The 14,718-nt window shown below is 40.5% G+C and overlaps 1 protein-coding gene across 5 annotated transcripts; it reads left to right on the forward strand.

Annotated features, from left to right (window-relative positions):
• The first annotated feature begins 375 nt into the window (after positions 1 to 375).
• On the forward strand, positions 376 to 14,298 carry C1H7orf57 (chromosome 1 C7orf57 homolog). 5 transcript variants are annotated; one of them, XR_012629678.1, is made up of 7 exons: positions 2,803 to 2,868; positions 3,044 to 3,152; positions 3,282 to 3,444; positions 8,905 to 9,005; positions 10,045 to 10,182; positions 10,397 to 11,439; positions 13,003 to 14,298. XR_012629678.1 is itself a non-coding variant. In XM_074874837.1 (6 exons), exons 2-5 carry the CDS (start codon positions 3,073 to 3,075, stop codon positions 10,166 to 10,168), a joined length of 468 nt encoding a protein of 155 aa, XP_074730938.1. In that variant the 5' UTR covers positions 376 to 2,275; positions 3,044 to 3,072; the 3' UTR covers positions 10,169 to 10,182; positions 10,397 to 14,298. The 5 variants fall into 5 exon arrangements, 4 of the variants coding, with proteins under 4 accessions (XP_074730938.1, XP_074730914.1, XP_074730928.1 ...); XM_074874837.1 differs by lacking the exon at positions 2,803 to 2,868 and adding an exon at positions 376 to 2,275 and having other exon boundaries at positions 10,397 to 14,298; XM_074874813.1 differs by having other exon boundaries at positions 10,397 to 14,298.
• The last annotated feature ends 420 nt before the right edge of the window (positions 14,299 to 14,718 follow it).

The raw sequence follows: 14,718 nt of genomic DNA on the forward strand, positions 1-14,718 counted from the left end.
GAAACCTCATCTGTCAGAGACACAAGTCAAATCTACTGCCACCAGTGGAAGCATAGGTGTCCTCACGGCTCGGGTCGAGAGGGCAACTAAGACGGCTCAGAGACACAACCGAGGGTCAGCAGAAGATGGCGGCGCCTCGCCTGACCGTAGGGAGCGGGGCGGGGCAGGTCTTGAGCGCCTCCGCCCGGCCGCCGGCGGCTGCAGGCCCCGTCCCGCGGGGCGGGGCGCGACCGGCCGCGGGCCGCCTCCATTGCGAAGGGGCGGGTCGGGAGCGGGGGTGACCCAGTGCGGCTCCCGCCTCTCCCCGAGCCAGGCGCCGGCTGTGAGGAGCGGGAGCCGCTCGGGCCGAGCCCGGCGGCGAGTAGCGCGCTGCGCCCAGGCTCCCGCGGAGGGAGGGGGCGTTCGCCGGGCTGTCCCGCTCTGCCTCTGGCTGGAGCCGCCCTCCGCACCGCCCGCCCCGCAGCCTCTCCTGCAGCGCGGGCCCCTACGCGTGCTCCGGCCGCGCCGCGATGCGCCTTTTACCTGCTCGGCCGGCAAGCGACGGGTCGGGCGGGCGCTGCACCCGCTTCGCTGGGTCCTTGCTCGGGCTCCTGTAGCCCGGGGGGCGGCGGTGACTTTCTGCCGGTGCCGCTCAGCCGCTCCGTGCCGGGAGAGGGGCCGGGCCGCCGCCGAGCGGGCTTGCGGCAGGGAGCTGCCGAGCTGGATGCCCGGCCGCCCGCGCTGCTTCAGGCGCTTGCTGAAGCCAAGTGGGAGGGCAGGAGCGTTTTTCTCGGCGTCAGGCGAAGAGCTTGCCGTTCGGACGGACGCTGGGAAGATCTTGGTGGGGGAGCGTAGAGCCGATCGCTGGCCCTCGTTTAGGGTCGCTGGGAGAGTGGGAGAATGCCACCGTCAGGGTTTCTTTCTTCGCTGGCCGGTTCCCACCTCACTGAGTTTCCTCAAGTACTGGCTGAGCTTTAAACACCTTTGTATACGTGGTGCCCTCCTGCACTCTGAATGATGGCGTTCCCTCCTTTTGCAGAGGTCTTCTAGAAGATGGCAGGTAGAAAAAAGCACTCCAAAACACTCTTGTCCTCTAGGTGAAGCTCAGTAGAGCTCAGCCTGTTCGACTGGGGTTTCTGATCCCTTCTAGAGGAAATTTTGGTTTTTAATCTTAAGCTATAGCATGCGGTAGGAATCCAAGAGAGTGGCAACCCACCAAAGTACAAAGAAGGAGAGCATTTGGGATCATTAGGTGACACGGTTTCTGATGGACAATTAGTGAAGTGACGGCGAGCACGGCCTAATGTTTCTTTGCCCCTGGTACCAGGGAGAGCAGGTGCTTTGGGTTGTTCCTTGGAGCTGCGTTTCAGCATAGCAAACATTTGTGTTTACCTAAGAGCTCCTTAGTCGGCTGCCTGCCTTAAGATATTTTCCTTACACCTATGGCATTTGCTGCACTTGGAGTCACTTCAGTCGGTGCCCTGTGCACCTTTCATGGCATAATTCCTTAAACTGTCTTTTTCTTCCTTGTCTGCCACTCCATCTTCCCATTATTGAGGATTTATTTATATTTTGGGTTTGCTCACTAGAAGTTGAGAAAGTAATGTATCAACAGGTAGGGCATTGGGTGGTTTTGATTTTTATTTGTGAAGGTGGCAGTTTGGGGATTGGGTTTGGTTGTTTTACAAATAGAGACCTGCAAACAGACAGGTACTGTCTTTGCTTTTGTTAATGTGTGAGGAGGAAAGGAAACCAAAGGCTTAAGTGTTTCCTGCTGTCTTCTGTGCCTCTCACTGCTCTTGGTGTCCTTGGAAATAGTTTTCTGCATGAAGATGCACAATCCCCTGTATTAGAACACTTTTCGTGAAAACCTGAATGCTGTTTCAAAACTGAAACCAAGGTGTTCCCTTGTTGCATGTGATCCTCTAGAAGTTGCATGTACTGTATCCCCCACAATAAGCAAGCCTTGTCTGTCTCCAAGCTGAAATGCAGCACATTGCTCAAGTTTCAGGTGGGCTTGATTTGTTAGTTGCCTGAAAAAGGGATGCTAGCAGTTAACTTTTACCCTAAGTAGCTTCTTTTCCAGTATCTCAGAACGGTAATACCACATGCCACTGAAACAGCAAGAGAAGTCCTCGAAGAACCTTGAAGAGCCCACTTCCTCCAACATCCCAGATTCCAGGTCTCGGTGACCTTGCAAAAGATCCCCATGAGGTGCCGTCTGGGTGCTGCAGGCAGTGGATCAAAGAGACCGAGTCAGCTTACTACAGGCTGGCAAAGCAAGGAGGCTGACCTGGTGAGTGTCTGTCTTGCTTGTTTGTTTTTCCTTTGTTTTCTTTGGCTTTGCTTGAGTGTGGTGGTAGAAAGTGCTTTTAGATACTACAGAAGAATCCTCTTGGAGTTTTGAAATTAACCTGTGGAAAAAATGAGTGATTGAAAATGTGATATAAGAGGTCACCTTGTCAAGATGTCCTTGCAGTCTATTGTGTATATGTACCTTTAGCAAAATGTGTTGTTTTGCACTGTATGTGATCTAAGTAGATGATGATGGTTTAGCTGTATTTGAGCGAGGTCTTTACAATTTATGCTTGGGCTACTTAAGTAGTGGTCTGGTGAAAACGATGTTGTCACTAAAAAGCATCATCAGAAAACTTGATAGAGGTTTGTAAAGTGTTGTTTTGTAATAACATTCAGTTTGTTACCATGTGGTACATTTTCTCTTCTTGTACCAAGGTGATCCGTGGTTTTGTTATTTCCTTTATCAAAGAAGGAGGCTTGAGGAACTTGAGCAGATGGCTTGCACGCACACTTAGAGCAGGGTGACAAATCCAGAAGTATGAATTAAGACTGGTAGAAACATGTCAAAGCATTTAGAGCACAAAAAACAAGGTACAAGTGGAGTGCAATGCTGCAAGGTTCTGACTGTTTTGTCAAGGGAGACAAGTGCTCCTTACTGAATAAAGCAATTCTTCCTGATAAAACAGCAACCTGAAAACAGAGGTAATGCTTTTGCAACTAGATAAGAAATCAGAGAAGTAGTGGCTCTTGCCTTTTTCTCTTTAAGACCTATGGAAGCACTACACTCCGGCAACAATGAAGTCCTCTCCAGCAGCATATGCCACACCTGACTGGTACTCGCACTGCTCCAGTCCCCCAGTGACCAATGAGCCAAGGTAAGTCTGCTGAGACCCCGCGTTATTTGTTGGGTTCTCTCTTCACCTCGTAGTGTTTCAGAATACTTTTGTACTGAAGTGCAAGATATGCAGCCCTTGTACAAACAAGTGTTAAATCTTTGCCTGCAGGAGCTATGTTTCCTCTTTACCAGATCATGTGATTCACAGAGAGTTTAAGGCTGATGACCATCATGGTAATAGTTATAAGACAAGAAGAGGACCTTTCGATTTTGATATGAAAAGTGTTTGGCAGCGGGACGCTGAGGACAAAGAAAACACAGAGAAAAAGAAGGTAGGATGGAGAGGCACTCTGGGATTCTGCTTTGTTTGTAGAGCTTGTGAAGACACTCTAGGTGGGCCTGTGGGCTCTTGTAGAAGAGAAGTTGTAGGCCACCCAAGTTTCTGTATTGCAGAAGCAATTTTTATATTGTAGTTAGAGAACGAGAAGAAAGCTGTGTTTCTTGTAAGAGCTGCAGGTATAGCCTAAGAATCAGAAATGCAGTTTCCAGTCACATTATATGGTACTTAAGTGTGAATGAAAGCTAGTAGCTACTTTCTATCTTCTTATGCTTTATTTCCCCTGCAATTCACTCTTGCTGAAGAGAATTCTTATTTAGTGATCTTGGAGGTGGAAGAAAGAAGAAGGAGGAAGGAACAGAAGAATGTTCTGAAAAAAGTGTTATAGTTTAAAATGCAAGAGAGTCCTCAAAGAGACTGCCCTAGTTGTCTTTGAACGGAAGATCTGTCCAGGACAAAATAAGTATAGCACAAGCTATGCCCAAAGCAAAGCTTTCTGTGATGATCTTGGCATTTTGTCCTGGAAACCTCTTTCCCATCCTCCTTCTTTCATCCTCCCTGCCCATTTTAGATGCTGAAGCCTTATGGTTTTTTAATATCTTCTGTAATTTTGGTTGCCTCATTTACCATAGGTATTTGGAATATACATGGAAAGGCATTTGATGTACTTGAACACCAGTACCTCCCTTCTTGAACAGAGGGGCAGATGTTAGACATTTTGGGAAAAAAGTCCTTAACCTTTGCTCTGATGAGTAACTAGTCCAAATTCAGAATGATGGCTTGTGTAAATGGGAACACCTTATTTCTGAATAGGCTTGGGAATGTTTACTTAATCTGTGGAAACAAACAAGCAGTGTATGCTTAAACTATGATTTGCCTGATGCTTGTAGGTGAAACTTTTTTCAATCATATATTTGAGGCACTGAAAATAGAAACTTAGCCTGCTGTGGAGCCTCTTAAAGGATCAAACTAGGGCAGAGAGGAAGTGCTGTCCCTCTCTCCCTTACTTAAGAACCAATTATCTTCAATGCTGTAAGAGTCAAACTTAACTTTGATAACAGTAAGTGTAATTCAAGTCCATGTGGTGACTGGTAAAGTGAGACTGAGGTCTGTTTCTGTTTGGGTGGAGTTTGATCAAGACCCAGTTTCATTCGGTCATGTGAATGGAAGTTCTCATGTGTTTTATTTATCACCAAATACAAAGTGAATATATATTATATATTCAGCTCAGATTCCAAATCTGCTGAGGCCCTGATACAGAATTTACACTGCTCTTCTGGAAGCTGAAGTTGAGTTTTGTCTAAGGTACTAAATCTACCAAATCTTTTTCTTTAGGTGCCTAAGAAGGCAGATTCTGTGTGTCTAGCTTTAGCTCTGCCTCCACACCACCATCTCTGAAATGGTTGTCCTTCACAGTATCTTTCTTGTGCCCTGAAAACATCTCATATATCTTGAAACATCACATGGTGCTTCTTTCACAGCTATTTCTTGTATTTACTCTTATAGGAGGTTTCTATCCTGTGCTTTAAGAATACCTTCCTGAAGAGTCTTCAAGTGAGACAATGAAACTAGCCCTACCAAGCAGTCTTGATTTTAGTTTTCTCACCATACATCTTGTATGTTGAAATGTAAGAGATGTATTCCAAAACACCACAGGCAAATTTCTAAGGAATATTCAATTTATTTATTTGACTACATGATAATACTGCAGCAGCAAACTACCTCAGGTTTTGACACTGGACGTATTGAAAACATTTTTCAGTCCAGTCTGACTAAGCACTTGTTCAGAAGAGAGATGCGTGATGCAATTGTGGAGATAAATCCCAAAGGGCACCTTAGGGACAAGTGCAAAAACATATTAACCTCTAAGGGTACCTCTTTGACTTTGGAAAACATTGTTCCCAAGTGGGCCCTTGCTCTGAAGCTTTAAACCTTTGTACAACTTAGTTCTGAAGTATTAGAATCTCCACCGATCCTCATAGTATGGTTGTCACTGCATAGAGGAGGACTGGAGATCAGGGGACCATTACATGGTTCTCCATGCCTTGGAATGGATCCCATAGTTCTTCCCTAATGCCTTAATCACAGGGATGATTCTTGTTCTTCTGGGAATTTTGCAAAGCAGCGAAGACGTGTTAGTGCATGAAGGATTTAGCCTCTGTGCTCATGGCACAGTGATGGACTACTAGCCCGGGTGGAAGCATCCTTTCGCCTATGCATCGTGTGGACCAGTCGAGTTAAGTTGAGAATGCTATGACCTTAAGAAAGAGGTAGGCCTGTGTATGGGTGGGAGGTCTGTTTGAGGTAGTATCAGGGTTAGCCTCAGCATTAGGCAATCTTCCTGCAGCACCAGTAAGATTACTACTTCATGTCTGAAGTCATCTCTTCTAGGCACTTGCCTGAAATATATGTGTATATATGCGTACATACATATGTATGTGCTGTAGCAAAAGGATTACTCATCTGAGGTCAGGATTTTACCTCGGAGATTTGAAATATGATCTAGAATTTCCCCTTGCTCGCAGGGGAGCCAGGATTTCATCTGGGGGCTTTCAGCTTTCCATGCTGGGAGCAGGTATCCATTGTTCTTCACATATCAGCCAGGCACAATACGTATCACATTTCATGTTTATTGAATCTGAGACTAATAAATGTGTATGTATAATAAATGTAGATAGGAATTTTTAGGGTATGTCATTGCCATCTCTTCACAAAGGGAGAAAACGCTTTAAACTGAGAACGTGTAAAAAATGTCTCGCATAGCTTGCTTTATCTGGGAAAGTTGACGGCTGTTAAATAGAGGCTTGTCAAAGTGAAAATGCCTCCTCAGCTATAACCATTGGGGTGTAGTGGCACGAGGGTCTGCTTTTAATGCTGAATTTGCCCAGCAAAATAACAAACAGCACCTGACAGGATTGCAGGTGCCCTCCAAAACCAAATTCTGATCTGTTCCCTTGCTGCTCTTGTCACTTGTTAGCTGATTTGAACAGTAGGGAATGTTTTGATAGCTGCAATTTATGGTAGCCTGTCTCATTTAATACCAAGAAAAGAAAGACAACCTTTAAAACAGTGCACAAGAGTTGCTAGCAACCTTCAAGTCTTTTCTCATTGCCTTTCCTTTCCCCTTTGTTTCCTTTACTTTAGTTTTGACAGTTGGGTCTTTGTTTACCTCTAGACAAAATCCCTCTAGGCTCCCCACCTCCCTCTGCCCTTTAATTAACTCTTTAATTACTAGGCTTCCTTTTCTAGTGCTTCTCTTCAGTGCCAAGAGGCTCATCTCTTTCCATCTACTATTTGTATATCCTGCTTATCAAATCGAGTTGTGTTTCTATGTTGCCCTGTGTGCCATCATGCCTTCAATATGTGACGAAAGTTACCCAAGTTTGAGGATTTCTACTTGTCTAATGGAATTGTTTTTGTGACCTGAAACTGTGGGTAGCTGTGTCCTGGATCTGAAACTTCCATGGTATGTCAGATCTGAAATGGTACAGTTTAATGATAGACAGAAGACAGCAATATAATTTTTTGCACGATAGGATAGCATTTTTAAAATGTAAAACGCATATAGGCTGCTTCAGCAGAGAATAGCGTTAACAGATTTGAAAAGCAGTTCTAAGCAGCTAATGTGTTTTTTAATTTTCAGGTTGGACAACGGATGCCCCTCTTCAGCTGACATCACTGCTTCTGACATCCCTGCATGCTCTTCTATGCTTTTTTCATCTTTCCCTCTTTGACAAGTGTCCCATTTTTTCACCTCTTTAAGCTTCAACATCATATCAGTCAGGCTGAAATCTACTAGCCCATCCACTTATTCTTTACCAGATTCTGGAACTTCTGGCAAAACTCTGACTCCACCAAAGTCTGTAGGGATTTCAGCACTGACTTAACACGTTGGTTTGCATTGATGTCCTGTTTCAGAATCAGTAGAACTGTCTGTCCTAGGCTTCACTTTCTCTCAGAAAATAAGAAAACTTACACTCTGAACATTCAGGTCTGCTTCTTTTACTGGCTTGTTAATTAGTTCACTGATTAGATGTAGTCAAATGCCATTATACTTTTCTTTGCTCTTTGCATTCTAAATGTGCATGGATTCCTTGAAGTCCATGGTGTATTTACATTTATTTTCGAATCTTCTCCTCATGGATGTTTTCATGGGAGTTGTTTTGTAGTGTCTGCAATCCAAGTGCAACTGCTGCATCTAATTTTTGCACTCTATTCATAATTTTTTTCTCTGTTAACTGTACTGCAGTAGGTATGTCCACATAGGTGGAAAGTATCTTTATCCTTAATGCACTTCTACATTTACAGAGCAATACATTTTACTTCTAGTTACCCTGTCCTGATTTTTTTTAAATAACCTGCAAGTAATATCTCTTATCCTATGGGGCACTCTCCAGTGTTGCATGTTTAAAAGAGAAAATGGTCAATATGTAGGTTCTAATTAAAGAGATATACTAGTATAACGCAAAAACTTTGTTAATAAGCTTTGAGAACTTTGTGCTATCTTCAGGACTTTTTTTCCCCTTCTTCATGCAATGAAGGAAGCTGTAAATAGTTTTTAAAGATGTTTTGTTTTTTCTTTAACCTTAGAATTTCTTAGTAGCTATTAGTGAAAAATAGCTGGGAGTTGTTTGGGATATTTAATTTAATGCTTTTATTTGAGAGGGAAGGAAGTTGATCCTTCAGCATCTGTTGATTTTGATTAAAGTTACAATAAAGAGCTTTGATATGTGTTGTTAATGTTTCTCCATTACTTTTTTCCAACTTTCAGCCCTAGTGTTTGTGATGTCACTTCACCGGTTTTCTAGGTGTCATCTTATCTTACTGTGTCTTTCAGTCAACACTGTTTCTTTACCTGTCATTAGCAAGTGAAAGATGATAAAAGTAAAATACACTTTTCTGTTGTAGGCTTCCCACAATATATCTGTATTTGTTTGAATTTCAAACCTCTAATTAATGTACCAAAATTGTGTTCTTATTACATGGTATGTTTCATGCTTTTTATAAAACAAAAAAATAATAAAAAAATATAGTAATTAAACTGGAAATGAATTTCTGGTCCCACTGACTTTAATTAAAGACTGGGATGTTTTCATACACTGCATACAGAGAAATGAGCCAAGATGAGAGGTTGCAATGGGTAAGTTTGAATTTGAAGCTTAGCTAGTTGAAGAGTACTGTGAAGGAAAAGCTTGTGGAGAGCATGTTTTGCATTATTGACATACTGAACAAACAGTTGATCTCATCTAGCATAAAAAAGGTGCTGCTTTAACTTTTGCTTTTCCTTTATACTCCTCTACTCTTACTTATGGAAATAATATCAATAAGAGTAAAATTTGAAGATATTCAGGGCCTTTAATATAATCTTCACTTTTGAAGGTTATATTATCATATAAATCTTCTTGGTTATTTTTATCATAACTCCTTTTACTAAGTTAAGATTTCTCTAACACAGGTAAAGCTCCCAGCTATAAACCCTAAATATCCAAGCAGAATGCTGAATGTTTCTACAAACGAGGAATTTAGTGGGAAAAATAAGCTTTCCTTCCCACCTGTGTAATACACTTACGAAATTCATGAAACTCCTAAGCCTGCAACTATTCATGCGTGCAAGTAATATTACTACTTGTGAAACTGCAGAGATTAGTGGATATGTGCATGGATTTTGTGGATCTTTACTGCTAATAAACTTGCTATTGTGTGTGATATTAAAATAGTTTTACAAACTACTAAAATAATAGCACTTTAACGCATATAGGAAAGACAGTACAAATTTGCTTTAGGAAAGCTAAGCATACAGTTGCATATTTCAATGTAGCACACTTCTATTATATTGTAAACGGTCTGTTTTTTTTTCCCAGTACCAGTGAACAGATGCAAACAATCATGTACATGGTTAGTTCTGTAAGCATAGGTTACAGAGACACAAGTAGAACTACCATTTTCAGAAAACACACAAACTGTAGCCTATATAAGGTCAGGCCCAGCAAAAATACTGTATGGAACACCTGGAAGATAACAGTCTTTTAAACAAATTATTACATCACCTGTGATGTGATATAATCATATCAGCTGTGTACACAACTGAATTGTTTCTGTGTACTTTGTCTTAAAAATTTATTACACAGTCATCAGTAATCCTGGTAGGTTTTAGAAATATGTTAATGATGAAAAATATCTGATTGAACTGTCTAATGAACCTAAGAGCAAATCTGTGACAAAGTTTTACCTTCGTGCAGCACAAAATGAGTATTGTCAGCCTTTTTTACTTATACATTCTTTGTGTAATGTCCCTTTTTTCACTTTTTCTTCTCTAAGACCAGAACTGTGTAAGTATTACGCATGGAAAATTCCAATAAAATGGATGGCTCTTCTCATGTAAAATTACACATTACTGAAGGCATAGTTGTGCGCTTTGGGTTTTTTTGGTATTGTTTTTGTTTTTTCTTAGAAGATTACATGTAGAATATATATTTAGTTATTTAGAAATAAAATATAAGGCTATTGCCCTTCTGTGCAAAATAAAATTTTCCCACCTAATCCACATTTTTATTCACTTATGCTATTGTTTTCCTTAATATATTTGGATTTACAGGCCTCCTCAGAGAAAAAGCGAAGCAGTAAACTTTAGCAAATTAATTAGCAATGGTTATGGGACTGATTGGTTTCAGCAGTGTCCTGGATGTGGAAAAAAAGATTCAAGAACCATCAGAAAATAGTGAGCATTCCAAAGGTAAAATTGTTGAAAGCTGTTTCTTTTAAAGTGACTTGGGATCAGGGTAACAGCAGAGCATAACCTGAATAATTTGTGTGGCTCTCTTTGAATATGGTGAGATTACTAATTACTATGCTTAGCTTACAATACCCTATGACCAGCTAAAGAAAAGAGTGCTCCTCTTTGTAGTCAGTGAAGGCAGGGGCTTTAATGGATTTTTTCATCTTTACAGTTGCAGAAGCATGCTCTGTTCTGATCCAAGGGCTTCCGTGTGACGTGTTTTTATGAAATGCTGCAGAGACACGGCCACCATCCTGTGCAAATTTAAGCAGACTGTAAAATATTTGTCACCTATTCATTGTGAATAGTCTTTGGCCCCTAATAGTTTTCTGAAAACTTTTGTGACAAATGTCTTTGATATTCATGTTTAAGAAAGAGATCACTGTTCATAAAAGTTTGTCAAATATACGTGCATTGTTGAAGACAGTGGTGTTGCAACATTTTTTATAAGAGAGAAGAAAAGTTATCCAATGTTTACCTACGATTTCAAACCTTACTTTGTCATGCACAGTAATAGCTATGAAAGACATCACTTGAAAACACTCAGATACAGAGGTTAAAGGGCAGAAAATTCCCCTTCTGTCAAAGACCTTTTGCTTAGGCTTTTTACAGTGGCTTTGTAAACATGGTGGCTATATCAGTTTTCTATAGCAACCTTTTAAAATGCTATTGAACATACACATTGCAAGCTCCAGAATTTATTTTATTTGTATCAGTGTAAGGAACTGTGTTAGACATTGTTTGTCTCAACATTGCTGCTCCGCGACCACCACTTCCCACCCCCAGCATCCTGTTGTTCTAAAGGAGTACGCTACAGAGTCCCTGACAAAACCACGACGTCCGTTCAAAGTGAGAACAATGACAGCCTTGGCAGTGCCTGCCAAGCCGTACCTGCGCGCAAGCTGGGTGCGGGGCGAGGAAGACATGCAAAGGCTGAAGGCACTGCAGGTCGACCCCCCCCCGCCAGAACACCTGGGCATGCACGTATGGAGGACCACGGGGTGGCACATATTACAATGAGCTTCGTGGAAATGGGCGGACTCTTCGGGGAAATCGTGGGGACTAAAGGACTGCGTACTCCTCTCTTGGTGCCACTGTCTTTGCAACCTGCTTCGACACCTGTTACCTGGAGCTGGGACCTCGGCGGAGCTTGGAGCACCACCACCTGCACCGAGGCCGAGTCTACAGAACATCGTTGGATCCCTGGTGGTGGCGGTAATTAGCTGCATCTCTACCGTTTTCTGGCTTAGGGATTCTGACTTTCCTTTTCTCTCTGTCCTATTGCTATTACTAATTGTTGCGGGAAATAAAGTTCACAGGATTGTACAGCATCTGACCTCGTTTGTGTCTTAATCTTGCTCTTGGGATCGTTTAAGAACCCGCCCCGATATTGGATCGGGACAATCAGTGAATGCTTGTGTATATGCTGGTGTTTGCCATGATTCCATTGACCTTGATATATCAATGTATGAAAGTCTTAGAGGCTGGTTAATTTAGTTTCTGTGACACTTTAGGACTTCTTGAATTGATCTTTGTGTCTTCCATTAATATATCTACAATATTTTTTGTGTGTGTTTGTGCAGAACCTCTTCCTCCAGGTGAGTATGAGAAGAAAACAGGCAACCAGAAAACTAGAAGTTGTGTGTTATTGTTCAGAAGAAAAACTGCTGTAAAACTAAAATGAAGCCAGATCTTGGTCTGGACCTGAAAGAGGGTGCATAAACTGAGAAGCCTCTCTTCAAAGTCAGCTTAAGTATCCAAACTGATCAGGCAGAGGATGCTGCCTTGGGAGGCACAATGACCTAACAGTTCAACCATGGAGCCTAAAAGTGCTCTTCTTTAGCATGAAAGAAAACCTTGAATAATATTCTTTTGTCTTCAAATTCTATTCAACTTTCTTGTGCACTGGCATTTTTGTTTTCCATTACTGTGAGTAAAATGAAAGGATTTGGGATTTTTGAAACCTCAAATTCATTCATTTGGCGATAGCTGATTTCTTTAATGTGAAGTGTGCCTGTAATGGGACATTTGGGATATAAAGAAAGCTGAAGATTTTTCAGAGTAATTATGGTACTGGTTTGATTATACCGCTTACACATAGAGAACAAAATGATGGGTATATTGTAAAGGCTGCTGAAAAGTCAGTATGCTGCATAGTTTGATCTGTAAATACATCTTATTTTTTACATGCTTTTCTTTCACAAATTCTTAGATAACATGACACCTGCTTTGCTTGTATTGTCCTCATTTGTCAATCATAGCTATTCTGATTGAGACTGATTCTGTATCTGAATGTAAAAGGAGATTTTTTTTTTTTTTTTTTTAATGCTCTTAACAGTATGGTTTCATCCAGACATGTACCTTAATTCAGTTTTGACGTTGTTCTTTTCATTCTTTCAGATATGCACTGAGGGTAGTGCTTGTATTTTCTTTCCCCTTGGGTACTTTTGTCTGCTCATCCAATGCAATTGACAGAATAAGCACCTTGCATCTCCCTTTTAAGAGTGAGCTTCCTCTGTTACCTCTTGTATAGGATAAGTCCAAGACACATCAGACAGGAGATCTAACCCATCCCATATGTAAATCTGTAACCCAACACAAATGGATTATAGATTTGCATCATACTGCGAACTTTGTAGGTAGCTTGTCTATCTTGTTAGTTAAAAGTACTGGAATTTGTATGCATTTTGACATGAGAGAGAAACTGAAAATTTTAGTTGACCTTTTTATTCTTCTGGTGGAAGTTATCCTAAGAACTTTAATCTTTTTTTATTGCAGATTCAGAGCCATCATAGTCCGAATCAGCACCTGCAAGCAACAAGTCAAAGCCACTGTTTCAGAGTTGTAATAAGTAACTTAAAAGACTATTGGGGAAAGTAAAGCCTTATATGGCTTACATAGTCCCCCAATTACATGTTTGTTAGATTACTTTTTATAGTTGAACTCATCCCTGATTGAGAAGTTCATTTAGTTTGTAATACGGACGAACTTCATTGTGCTTGATTACAGCAAATTTTAAATTATAGGCAACAGCTGTCAGTGCATATTCCTAAACTTTTTCTTAAAATCATAAACAAAACAAAGCAAAACTGAAGTTCTCTCCTACGCCAGACTAGTGCTCCTTTGCTGTTGTCAAATAGGGTTACCATATTGCTGCTGATTTGTCTAGACACAGGCACAATATCAGTGTGTCCAAACCTGCAAGTTTCTTTATTCAACTACAGTTATACTCGTGAGCTATGCTATAAAGAAAGGTGAAGGGGAACTGTATGGTATGGGATGAAATGTAAATAGAATTGAACTGGTATGGATATTTGCAGTGAAAAAGTCAAACCTTCACTGGAAAGATGGCTTCTTAGTCCCAAAAGCAGATTTACTTACACCAGATATTCAGCTTTCTAGGATGATTCTATTGCTATGCCTGCTGCGTAAGAACTAGTTGATCAGTCATAGTGTTCAGCCACATAATTAAATTAAGACCTGGTGGCATTTCCTCTTATAGTATTGTTATATAGAAGATGAATCATTAGGTGGACTAAGCTATACATGATGTCTGCACTTTCAGCTGTTAAATAACAATTTTATTTACCCTGAAGTTTTGACTGCAACAAAAATATTATATGCTAGATCTCCATGTTTATTCACATCAGCAAAACAGTTTGTACTTTGAAACAGCAATGTATAAAAATTATTTTAATATTTTGAAAACGTAAAATACACTAATATTTTAACACTTGCTCTTTTATTGAAAAGTGAAGTTTTTAATAAGTGGTAATTTTTAGTTTCCTGTTCAGAGTGTGCTCAGTATATTTACACATTTGAATCCAAGAGATGAAGATTTTAAAATGTATTACTGAATATACATTTCTTTGAACAGAATCTTTAGAGGATTTGGCTTAACAGTACTTTTCCTTAGAACTTTGTTATGAAAATTGATTGGAAATAAGTAAACCTATTGTTAGTCTCAACTCTGAGAATTTTCAGTGAACATTTGTATGTTGATGTTGTTAGACCCAGCATCTGAGTCCATCTTTGCTGTTCATTCTAACGAACAATTCAACTGTCTTAAGTTGTATTTACAAAAATAAAAGGCAAAAATATATAAAAATACCTAAATGTACAGTTATTGGTTAATTACCAAAATTTTCCAAATATAAAAAAGCTTACATCAAGCTGTATCTGAGAGGGGGAAAAAATTACTACTTACATCTGTTTTCACTTACAATTTGTTTTTTGGATTATGTTCAGATGCATTGAAACCATTAATTTTGCTGTGAAAGCAGAGGTTTTGGTGAAATCTTCTTTGCTAGGCTAGAGTAATGCTAGAGCTGGAGCTCATAGTATTAAAGCCTGACCAGTAGAAAAACTGTCGCCTGTCACTTATAGAGAAGCACTAAAGAATAAGCTTGTGTGAAGAAATTGTGTGCGTGTGTAACAGGCAAATTGTTGATACTCTTAGGATTTTAACTATAAAATTTTACACCTAATTCAGTA

This window comes from Strix uralensis, chromosome 1 (assembly GCF_047716275.1).
Source record: "Strix uralensis isolate ZFMK-TIS-50842 chromosome 1, bStrUra1, whole genome shotgun sequence".
NCBI lineage: Eukaryota > Metazoa > Chordata > Aves > Strigiformes > Strigidae > Strix > Strix uralensis.